Source organism: Erythrolamprus reginae, chromosome 13, assembly GCF_031021105.1.
Source record: "Erythrolamprus reginae isolate rEryReg1 chromosome 13, rEryReg1.hap1, whole genome shotgun sequence".
Taxonomy (NCBI): domain Eukaryota; kingdom Metazoa; phylum Chordata; class Lepidosauria; order Squamata; family Dipsadidae; genus Erythrolamprus; species Erythrolamprus reginae.
The window spans coordinates 5254440-5266818 of NC_091962.1; the positions used below are offsets into that span (position 1 = coordinate 5254440).

General features: G+C 45.6%; 1 protein-coding gene across 3 annotated transcripts in view; it reads right to left on the reverse strand.

Moving 5' to 3' along the window:
* Positions 1 to 12379, reverse strand: part of SIPA1 (signal-induced proliferation-associated 1) — an 84564-nt gene that overhangs the window by 24608 nt on the left and 47577 nt on the right. For all 3 annotated transcript variants that reach the window (XM_070766037.1, XM_070766036.1, XM_070766035.1), the window contains 6 exons: positions 10458 to 11058; positions 8354 to 8628; positions 6734 to 6961; positions 3605 to 3695; positions 2361 to 2541; positions 1201 to 1299 (listed from right to left, as the gene is read on the reverse strand). In XM_070766037.1, coding sequence (XP_070622138.1) covers positions 1201 to 1299; positions 2361 to 2541; positions 3605 to 3695; positions 6734 to 6961; positions 8354 to 8628; positions 10458 to 11058 — 1475 coding nt within the window. The remainder of the gene's footprint in view (positions 1 to 1200; positions 1300 to 2360; positions 2542 to 3604; positions 3696 to 6733; positions 6962 to 8353; positions 8629 to 10457; positions 11059 to 12379) is intronic.

The window sequence follows — 12379 nt, forward strand, 5'->3', positions numbered from 1 at the left end:
GCTTGGCAGCGCAGCAGCAGCGAGCAGACGAAGATCGGGGTTTCCCCGCCGCCCACGCAAAGGGGAAACCCCGATTCAGCTCCTCGCTGCTGCCGCGCTGCCGAGCAGATCAGCTGCTGGGCGGCCGAAGGAACCTTCCCTGGGTCTTCCTCGCTGATGCCCCCGCTCGCCCGCCCGCCCGCCTGCCGCCCGCCAGCAAGAGGGGGAGAGATAGAGAAAGAGAGAGAAGGAAAGAAAGAGATGAGAGAGGGAGGGAGGAAGAGAGTGTGAGAGAGGAAGAAGCAAGATAGAGAAAGAGAGAGAGAAAGAAAGATGAGAAAGGAAGGAAGAGAGTGACGTCATCGGGTGGGAAAAATCGCGATATAGCGTTTCGCGAAGAACGAGATCGCGAAAATCGAGGGATCACTGTACAGTGATCCCCCGAGTTTCGCGATCTCGATCTTTGCGAAACGCTATATCACGATTTTTCCACCCGATGACGTCACTCCCTTCCTTTCTCATCTTTCTTTCTCTCTCTCTTTCTCTATCTTGCTTCTTCCTCTCTCACACTCTCTTCCTCCCTCTCTCATCTCTTTCTTTCCTTCTCTCTCTTTCTCTATCTCTCCCCCTCTTGCTGGCGGGCGGCGGGCGGGCGGCGGGCGGGGCGAGCGGGGGCATCAGCGAGGAAGACCCAGGGAAGGTTCCTTCGGCCGCCCAGCAGCTGATCTGCTCGGCAGCGCAGCGAGGAGCCGAATCGGGGTTTCCCCTTTGCGTGGGGGGCGGGGAAACCCCGATCTTCGTCTGCTCGCTGCTGCTGCGCTACCGAGCAGATCAGCTGCTGGGCGGCCGAAGGAACCTTCCCTGGGTCTTCCCCGCCGCCCACGCAAACTCCACCATCTGCGCATGCGCGGCCATGGAAAAAATGGGCACGCATGCGCAGATGGTGTTTTTACTTCCGCAACCCTACATCGCGAAAAATCGATTATCGCGAGGGGTCTTGGAACGGAACCCTCGCGATAATCGAGGGATCACTGTATACTGTTAAGCGTTGATGTTGTGTTTTCATTTATGTATGCTTTTTAAGGTGGAGAATTTTTTTTAACAATTTTACACCAGGAAAAAAAAAAAGAAATGTTAAGTTGGATGAATGAAGGCAGCTCAGACCACTCCAAGGATCATCAATCCACAGGGATCCACCCACACAGGAACCGATCCACTCACCTTCGCGGGAGAGAGCCTCCAGGATGTTGTTACAAGTCGAGGCCAGATTGGCAATGGAGTCCCACTCGTCTTCTAGGGATTCCCCAGCTTCAGAAAGGACTGTGGGGAGAGAGAGGGAAAGTAGACCTTGACCACCACTTTAGTCGGACTGGGTGGGACAGGTTGGCCCCAAGACCCTCAAGGGGAAATAGAAAGGGAAGAAGAAATGGAGGAGATTAGGAAGGGAAGGAAAGAACGAATAAGAGTAAGAAGAAAGGAAAAGGAAGAGAGGAAGGAAGGAAAGGAGGGAGGGAGAGAGAAAGGGAGGGGGAAAGGAAGAGAGAGGAAGGAAGGAAGGAACGGAGGGAGGGAGAAAGGGAGGGGGAAAGGCAGAGAAAGAGAGGAAGAAAGGAAGAAAAAAGGAAAGAGGTAGGAACGAACGAAGGTAGAAAGGGAGGGAGGAAGAAAGGAAGAAAAAAGGAGAGATAGGAAGGAACGAACGGACGAACGAAGGAAGAAAGGGGGAAAAGCAGAAGAGAGTGAGGAAGGAGAAAAGGAAGAGGAAGAGAGGGAGTGAGAAAGCAGAAAAGAAGAGGTGGGAAGGAAGGAGGGGAGGGAGAAAGAAGGAAGAGAAAAAGAAAGGAGAAAGGAAGAAGAAAAGAAAGAAGAGAGGTGGGAAGGAAGGAAAAGGAAAAGAGTGAGGAAGGAAGGAAGTGGGAAAAGAAGTGGAAGAGAGCGAGGGAAGAAGGGGGAAAGGGAAAGGAAGAGAGAAGGAATGAAGAACAGGAAGGAGAGAGGGAGAGAAGGAAAAAGAGGAGGAAGAGAGGAAGAAGGAAGAGAAAGATAGAAAGAAGGAAAGCGAAAAGAAAGCAGGAGAATGAGGAAGGAAGGAGAAAAGAAGAGGAAGGAAGGGAGGAGAAGGAAGAGGAAGAGAAGGAGATAGGAAGCAGAGAAAGGGAAGTAAGAAATGAAAGAGAAAGGTAAAGAAAGGAAGGAGGAATGGATAGAGGAAGAAGAAGAAGGGAAGGAATCAATCTTCAGTGCGAACAATTTGAAGAATCTTGACTTCTGCTCCGAACATCCCCATCGTAGGACGTTGTGCACCCCAACTTTCTCTCCCCCCACCCCCAGCTGGGGCTGAGCTGGACAGACAGGAAAGCCCAACACGGGCGCCACCTTACTTTTGGTGATGGAATTGCGTAGCGAGAGCGTCCGGGGCAAAAACTTATTGCTGTCGCTCACTTCGAGAGGCGGTAAGCCCTTCTCTCCAGGCGGCGGGAGGGGAGACGGAAAGCCTTTGGCCTCCTGAGTTATGAGGCTGGGCATGGGGTGATGGTTCACAAGAGCCTCTCTCGGATGGTCCTGCAAGCGCAACAAGGGAGAAAGAAAGAGGGACGTTTGAGATCCGACATCGTTCGCCCCCCCCCCCCCCGCGAGAGGAATTTCACCGTTTAGGAGAAATCGCAAAGCTGCTCCGCCAATGTCAGAAATGCAGTTTGCCAAATTGGCAGTTGCAAGGATTGGCTGACTCCGCCCACCCCACTCCGCCCCCTTCCGCGCGGAGGCTCTGGAAGGGCAAAAAATGGCCCTAGCGGAATTGCCTATCGGTGGAATAAGCATCTTATATTTTTTTATTAATATTGATTGTTTCTTCATTGCTTATTTGACCCCTATGACAATTCATTAAGTGTTGTACCACATGATTCTTGACAAATGTATCTTTTTTCTTTTATGTACACTGAGAGCATGTGCACCAAGACAAATTCCTTGTGTGTGTCCAATCACACTTGGCCAATAAAATTCTATTCTATTCTGGGAAAAATTTTATGATTGGGTAACAAAAAGAAAAAAAAGATAAAACTTAAAACAGACTAATATACAGAAAAAAAGATTGATAGTGACCAAATACAAAATTCTGAAAACCTTTAACGGACTGGGCATCTTCTTCAATCCAAACTGACCTTAGATAAAATGTAGATCAGAAAAAATATCGGAAAAACCGCGGCCACCATATGCCGCACAATATTAATTAAAGAAATTTAGAACTGTCAGAAACAGTTCAAGGGGGGGTTCGGGCGAAGGAAGAGATAGAAGGTAAAAACCATTTAGACAGAAGATTTAAAATTTATTTTTAGGTATTGATATATTAAGTCTACCTTGTCGAAATGATAGTTTACTTTCACAGAACAATTATATGAGACAAAGATAATAATTGTATAGCTAATATTATATGTCGACATAATGATTAAAATTATGATGTACCTTTTCTTCTTTCTTTTTATCTATTCTACTCTATTCTTATAGGACTCAGTTGATTCTCTTGGGACCGGAGTGGATCTCTCTGAGTATTTCCTCCATTCTCACGGGGTCAGACTAGATGGCCTTTGAGGGATACCCGACACCCTATATTCTACAAAACACTTACCAGATCTTGATCCGGGAGGGCCTTGGGAGTGGTTGCCAAGATTATGTCTGGAGGGGGATTGGAGGTAAGAGAGAAAGTTTTGGGTGGAATCCTGCAAAGACCAGAAATGTTTGGTTATGGAAGAAGGAAGAAGGAGAAGGAATCAATTAAGTCAGCGTCAAGCTGTCAATATTAGAACAGAAACAGTCCTTCTCCCTGCTTTGCATGAGTCAAATGTGGCACAAATGGCAAAATTCCAGGTGTCTTTTCTGTTGCCGGAAAGGTAAAATAGGGGGGAAAAATATAAAATCTGAATAGATACTCCCCTCCTCTGCCAAGAACACCAGACCAAACATTTCACCCACCCTACTGCATAATAGCTACATAAAGTGTGGGGGGAATCCCCCAGCTCCACAGGAAAAAATAGACTGAATTTTTTTCCCCGGTTTTATAATTGATTTTATAATTTTATTTTATTTATTTATTTATAGTTTACTGTTGTGGTTCAGCCTGAGGCTGCTCAGGGACCAGCTGTGTCTCTGTTGGCTCCATGCCCGGAGGAGGATGACAGCGAAGAGGAGGGGGCTGAACAGTCGGACGGGGGAGAGGACAATCAGGAATGGGATGAAGGAGGACAGCATGAGAGCCACGGGGGGAGGGGGGCGGCTCTCCCCAGCCAGTAGTTTGGAGTCATTAGGTGATGAAGCTCAAGCCGTCATTGACATGCAACAGAGACGGTCAGATCAAAGAAAGGAGCAATTAAAGAAGTATTATCAGCACTGAATTAGGAACAGCTGGGTTTGGGTGTGGTCCTCCTTAGCAGGGTTTGAAAGGCAGGCAAGCCCTTGAAGCCATTGGAGTTTTATCAGTTTGGAGTTGCATTATCCTGTCTGGTTTCTCGGCGTCTCTGTTCCTGGCTTGTGGCCCAGCAGCTTTGGAAGACCCGTGGGAGGTGTAGGTCTGCTATCTACAGCCTCGGCTTGGCAGCAAGAATCCTGTATTGCTGCATGGACTTTTGCCTTCGTGGATATATCTGAAGATACAGCGTTTTCCTGTTTGTAAGGACATTTTCTGTTACCTGTGTTTTTCTTGAATTTTATAAAACTGCCTTTGCCTTTTACCAGTGTGTCTGGCTTCTCTTTTTGGGTTGGTATTGGCTTCTGGAGTGGCCCAGACAGAACATTTACGAATTTCTTGAACACCTTCCACTAGAATTCTAACTCCGTCTGCCTCTTTTCTTGTCTCGATGCTAAAAATCCCAAGTATTTATTAAAGATGACCAGGTTGGCACAGTGGTTAGAGTGCAGTGCTACAGGTTACTACTGCTGACTGCTGGCTGTAGTTCGGCAGTTCAAATCTCAGCAGGGTTAAAGGTTCAAATCTCAGCAGGCTTAAGGCCTTCCATCTTTCCGAGATGGGAAAAATCAGGAGACCCAGAATATTGGGGGCAAGAGGTTGATTCCGTAAACTGCTTAGAAAGGGCTGGAAAGCATTGTGAAGCGGGATACAAGTCTAAGTGCTATTGCTAACTCTGCATTCCACTGCCAGCAGTTCGATCCTGACCAACTCAAGGTGGACTCAATCTTCCATTCCTCAGAGGTCGGTAAGATGAGGGAGCAGATTTTTGGAGGCAATAGGCTGACTTTGTAAAGATGTAAAGCACTGTGAAGTGGTATATAAGTCTAAGTGCTCTTGCTATTTTCCTTCCTTCCTTCCCTCCCTCTACCCAATGCCAGTACTTTGATCCTGACTGACTCAAGGTTGACTCAGCCTTCCGTCCTTCCAAGGTGGGTAAAATGAAGGCCCAGATCGTTGGGGGGCAAGAGGCTGACTGTAAACCGCTTAGAGGGGGGCTGTGAAGCACTGTGGAGGGCCATAGAAGTCTGCTATTGCTATTATCCTTCCTTCCTTCCTATCTCTCCTTCCTTCCTTCCTTTCTCTCCTTCCTTTCTCTCCTTCCTTCCTTCCCTTCCTTCCTTCCTATCTCTCCTTCCTTCCTATATCTCCTTTCTTCCTTTCTATCTCTCCTTCCTTCCTTCCTTCCTTTCTCTCCTTCCTTCCTTCCCTTCCTTCCTTCCTATCTCTCCTTCCTTACTCTCTCCTTCCTTACTTCCCTTCCTTCCTTTCTTCCTATCTCTCCTTCCTTACTTCCTTTCTCTCCTTCCTTTCTCTCCTTCCTTCCTATCTCTCCTTTCTTCCTTTCTATCTCTCCTTCCTTACTTCCTTTCTCTCCTTCCTTACTTCCTTTCTCTCCTTCCTTCCTTCCTTTCTCTCCTTCCTTTCTCTCCTTCCTTCCTTCCCTTCCTTCCTATCTCTCCTTCCTTCCTATCTCTCCTTCCTTCCTTTCTATCTCTCCTTCCTTCCCTTCCTTCCTTTCTATCTCTCCTTCCTTCCTTCCTTCCTTCCTCTCCTTCCTTCCTTCCCTTCCTTCCTATCTCTCCTTCCTTCCTATCTCTCCTTCCTTCCTATCTCTCCTTCCTTCCTTTCTATCTCTCCTTCCTTCCTTCCTATCTCTCCTTCCTCTCCTTCCTTCCTATCTCTCCTTCCTTCCTTCCTATCTCTCCTTCCTTCTTATCTCTCCTTCCTTCCTTCCTTCCTATCTCTCCTTCCTTCCTTCCGCAATAATCCTCTAGCTCCGGCCCAGTAGTGTGAATGTCTGTATTAACTGGGGTTTTAACATTGTTTTTATATCACTTTTATCTGTGGTACACCGCCCAGAGTCTGCAAGAAGTTGGGCAGCTCACAAATCTAATAAATTAAATTAAATTCATCCCTTCCTCCCTCTCTTTCCTCCCTCCCTCCTTCCTTTCCCCCTCCCTCTGCCCACTGCCAGTAGTTCGATCCTGACTGGCTCAAGGTTGACTCAGCCTTCCATCAATCCGAGATGGGAAAAATGAGGACCCAGATTGTTAATGGGCAAGAGGCTGACTCTGTAAACTGTTTAGGGAGGGCTGTAAAAGCACTGTGAAGCGGTATATCACCCAGCTAGTAGAGGGCGCGGGGTGTTAGGCCAGGCACAAAAACCAGGCTTTCGAGCCCTGAAAGGCAGTAGGAAGACAAGAGGCAGAAAAGCCCCAAGTGTCTCTACTAAGATGGATGACAGACAAGGGGCTACGAGTGAGTCGCGACTACAATGACGGGGTTCCTTACGGGTCGGGAGGGACCGGGGTTTGGTCGCTGTGGCTCTGTAAGAATTCGGTCCTCTCTTCGGCCAAGAGGTGAGGCGCCCCGTCCTGCAGGGACAAGGAATGCAGGAGTTGGAAGGTGGCCGGTTTGAAAGTCCCTTCGCTGGCCGGCCGGCTGAGTTCGGGGTCTCCGACGGGGGGTTCGCTCCTCCGCTTCTCCTGCAGCGATTTCTGATACAGCTCGGAGAAACTCCTGTCCGAAGGAAAGCGAAAAGGATTAAGGGCGGGAAAGATCACCCACAGGAACGGAGGCTGATTAAAATAATAAAAACTCGAAAACGTTTTCGAACTTTTGCAAAATACACCGGACAATTGTTTTAGCGAGATATGTGTATGCATGTGTGTTTTGTGTGTGTGTATATGTATATTTTATTTATTATTCATTTTATTTTATTTATTTATTAGATTTGTATGCCGCCCCTCTCCGTAGACTCAGGCGGCTAACAACAGCAAAAAGACAATATGAACAAATCTAATATTAAAAGTAATGAGAAAAACCCCAATTTAAGAAACCAATCATACATACAGACATACCATGTATACATTTTATAAGCCTAGGGGGAAGGGGATATCTCAGTTCCCCCATGCCTGACGACAGAGGTGGGTTTTAAGGAGCGTCAAATGTTTTTTTTGACACATACAGAATATAGTTGTCGGCTATAAATATATTAACTGCCTTGAAATGGTCCTGGGTTGGGCCTAGAAAACATATATATATGATCCGACATAAAAAAACATATAGCCCCTCCCTGGTACACAGCTGGAAGGGATCTGATCTGATAGCTCAACTGCTAATTCTCTGCCTTACAAGGCAGAGTCCACCGGATCAAATCCCAGTAAGGAAGGGTGTGGCTAGCTGAGGAGGCCAGAATAAGGCCGAAATGGGACCATCCTAGTCTCCCTTAATTTTAAAATTCCAGCTAAAAAAATTGTATATATATATATATATATATATGTCAAATGTTTTTTTAGCTGTATATATATATATACAGTATATATATAATTTTTTTAAAAAATTAAGGGAGACTAGGATAGCACTATTTCAGCCTTGTTCTGACCTCATCAGCTAGCCATACCCATATCTGACAGAAAAAAACACACACACACATATATATATATATCTCACATGTTTTTTTTCTGTTGGATATGGATATGGCTAGCTGATGAGGCCATAACAAGGCCGAAATAGTGCTATCCTAGTCTCCCTTAATTTAAAAAAAAAATATCAGCAAAAAATTTGAATATATATATGTATGTTTGCGTGTGACATGTTTTTGCTGAATTTGAAATTTATGGGAGACTAGGATAGCACTATTTCGGCCTTGTTCTGACCTCATCGGCTAGCCATAACCCTCACTGGGACTTGAACTTGCAGCCTTTGCCTTGTAAGGCAGAGAATTAACCTCTAGGCTACAGCATCCAATCCCTTCAGCTCTGTACCAGGGAAGGGTTACATGTTTTTTGTGTCGAATCATGTATGTGATAATGTATGTATGTATATATAGAGAGAACAGCAGAGTGGAATGGACACAGGAGAAGCGCGTCAGGACGTCACTTTGTGGATGATCGACGCGGATCTGCTCACCTTCTGGGTCTACCGTTCTCGTCCGGAGGAACAACGGTGATGGTGACTTTTTTCGCCGTCCGCAGGAGTTCGGCGGTCTGGGGAGGGGTCAAGCCGGGCAAGGGCCTTTCGCACACGCGGACCAGGCGGGCCCCTGGCTGGAGGCCGGCTTTCTCCGCGAAGGTGAAGCGCTCCACTTCGGTGACAAACCCTTCGTGGTCCATTTGGAAACCCAGCTGGCCAACGCCGTTCCGTAAGAGGGTCAGCTCGCGCGTCTCGCAGCCACGAGTCACCAACTGGCAGAGGAAGGAAGGGAAGGGGTTAAAGTGGGCCTAGATTGCAGGGGTGATAGCAGGATATAGTTTCATCCTATTTTATTTATCTATATCTTAAATGACTGCATTTTATTCCAATTTCATTTTCAACTGTATTTTTAAAAATATTTTTAAATTAATTTTCAATTGTATTTTATTCCAATTCCATTTTTCAACTGTATTTTATTCCAATTCCGTTTCCGATCGCATATTATTCCAATTTCATTTTCAACTGTATTTTATTCCAATTCCCTTTTTGATTGTATATTATTCCAATTTCATAGAAACATAGAAGATTGACGGCAGAAAAAGACCTCATGGTCCATCCTGTCTGCCCTTATACTATTTGCTGTATTTTATCTTAGGATGCATCTATGTTTATCCCAGGCATGTTTAAATTCAGTTCCTGGGGATTTATCTACCACGTCTGCTGGAAGTTTGTTCCAAGGATCTACTACTCTTTCAGTAAAATAATATTTTCTCATGTTGCTTCTGATCTTTCCCCCAACTAACTTCAGATTGTGTCCCCTTGTCCTTGGGTTCACTTTCCTATTGAAAACACTTCCCTCCTGAACCTTATTTAACCCTTTGACATATTTAAATGTTTTGATCGTGTCTCCCCTTTCCCTTCTGTCCTCCAGACTATACAGATTGACCCCATGAAGTCTTTCCTGGTAAGTTTTATGCTTAAGACCTTCCACCAATTTTATAGTCTGTCTTTGGACCCGTTCAATTTTATCAATCTCTTTTTATAGGTGAGGTCTCCAGAACTGAACACAGTATTCCAGATGTGGTCTCACCAGCGCTCTATACAGTGGGATCACAATCTCCCTTTCATTTTTCAACTGTATTTTATTCCAATTCCATTTTCGATCATATATTATTCCAATTTCATTTTCCAACTCTATTTTATCCCAATTCCATTTTCAATTTGTTTTTCAGCAGATTTTAGTAATAATTTGTGTCTGGAACTTGGCACTTCGATATGGCCCATTCTACTCTATTCCTATTCTATTCCTATTATTCGTATTCTATTCTTTTCTATTCTATTCCCATTCTATTCTATTCCATTCCTATTATTTCTATTCCATTCCTATTTTTCTATTCTATTCTATTCTATTCTATTCTATTCTATTCTTATTTGTTTGTTGTGAGCAGCTTCGAGTCCACGGAGAGGGCCGGCATACAAATCTAATTTTTTATTATTATTATTATTATTATTATTATTATTATTATTATTAATATTATTAATCTATTCTACTCTATTCCCATTCTATTCTATTCCATTCCTATTATTTCTATTCCATTCCTATTTTTCTATTCTATTCTATTCTTATTTGTTTGTTGTGAGCAGCTTCGAGTCCACGGAGAGGGCCGGCATACAAATCGAATTTATTATTATTATTATTATTATTATTATTATTATTATTATTATTAATCTATTCTACTCTATTCCCATTCTATTCTATTCCATTCCTATTATTTCTATTCTATTCCTATTATTTCTATTCTATTCCATTCCCATTCTAGTCTATTCTGTTTTCAATTCTATTATTTCTATTCTATTTTCTATTCTATTCTATGTCCCTTTCTTCAAATGGTCGCTAAATGAACTGTTGTTGAGTCGAGGACTACCCATGCCCCGCACCAGATGGCCTCTGAGCATGTGGAGAGTGCAACACCCTCTCAGCAGGAAGAACTGTAAGCCCACCTGGATCTAAAATTCCAGAAGGAGCAACCACCTCTCACAAAAGGAATTCTTAGGGGGAAAAAAGAAGCAAATTTGCAAAATAAAAATAAACATATCCTACTTGTAGCCGTTGGACGATATCGCGAATGTCCGACGCCTGTCCCTCGTCCACGCGCATGCAGATATAATCCCCGGTTTCGTAATAGAGGTCCAAAGTGCAGCTCTCCGAATAGGTCCAAGCCAGGATGTCCCGGCACGAGCAGTTAAAAACCACTCTCTTCTCACGGGCATCAATGAGGACTAGAAACTCCGAGGAGATGCCCAGCAGGCACCGGAGATCTAACATCTTGCTGTTGGGTTCTTTGCTCCCGTCCCGGGCCCAGACGCCCCACACCAAGGCGCCTGCGCTGTGGGCCTCAGCCCCCTTGGGGACTTTCGATTTCTCCCGCTTCTTAGCCGCCGGCAAAGTGATGAGAGGCCGGCGGGAAGTCGAGGCCTCCAACGTGCTGGTGGTGACGTGGTTGAGCGCCAGGTCGCGGAGGTACTCCTGGCGCGTCCGGGTGGCCATGGCGTGGAACTTGCCGGACCGCTCGGCGGAGTTTTCGGCGTTGATCACCTTGGCGAGGAGGAGGTCCCGGAAAGCCGTACTCTTCCTGAAACAGTTCTCGGCCGGAATGCAAGGCCCAAAAAACGGGATGTCCTCGGTGCAGCTGACCGCCACGCTGGACAGAGAGAAGGAAAATGGTCATTGTTGGGATTCTCTGGGGAATTTTAACGCCACTGCGCGGAGAGATGTTTCTGAGTCTCACTAGCGCTAAACCCACATACAGATAATAATAATAATAATAATAACAATAACAATAATAATAATAATAATTTATTGAATTTGTATGCCGCCCCTCTCTGTAGACTCGGGGCGGCTAACAACAATAATAAAAACAACATGGACAATCCAATAATAAAAAACAACTAAAACCCCTATTATAAAACCAAACATACAGACAATCATACCATGCATAACTTGTAATGGCCTAGGGGGAAGGGCTATCTCAACTCCCCCATGCCTGGCGGTATAAATGAGTCTTGAGTAGTTTACGAAAGACATGAAGGGTGGGGGCAGTTCTAATCTCCAGGGGGGAGTTGGTTCCAGAGGGCCGGGGCCACCACAGAGAAGGTTCTTCCGCTGGGGCCTGCCAAACAACATTGTTTAGTCGACGAGACCCGGAGAAGGCCAACTCTGTGGGACCTTATCGATGGCTGGGATTCGTGCGGTAGCAGGCGGTTCCGGAGGTAATCTGGTCTAATGCCATGTAGGGCTTTAAAGGTCATGACCAACACTTTGAATTGTGACCGGAAACTGATCGGCAGCCAATGCAATACGTTATGACCTCGTGAATATGGCTTAGGACCAGTTTACTTACAGGCCCGCCTTCTGCCTCAAGTATCCCAGCGACTGGTTAGGTCCCACAGAGTTGGCCTTCTCCAGGTCCCATCTGCCAGACAATGCCGCCTGTCTGGGCCTAGGGGAAGAGCCTTCTCTGTGGCGGCCCCGGCCCTCTAGAATCAACTCCCTCCATGGATTCGTACCACCCCCACCCTTCTGGCCTTCCACAAGGCCTTAAAAACTCATCCCTGCCGGCAGGCTTGGGGCCGTTGAGTGTTATGTCTCAGGAAGGAAGGGGACATGATCGAAACATTTAAATATGTTAAAGGGTTAAATAAGGTCCAGGAGGGAAGTGTTTTTAATAGGAAAGTGAAGACAAGAACAAGGGGACACAGTCTGAGGTTGGTTGGGGGAAAGATCAGAAGCAACGTGAGAAAATATTATTTTACTGAAAGAGGAATAGATGCTTGGAACAAACTTCCAGCAGACGTGGTTGGCAAATGCACAGGAACTGAATGTAAATATGCCTGGGATAAACATAGATCCATCCTAAGATAAAATACAGGAAATAGTATAAGGGCAGACTAGATGGACCATGAGGTCTTTTTCTGCCTTCAATCTTCTATAATTGCTTGGTGGAATTTCATAGCTGTTCCTGC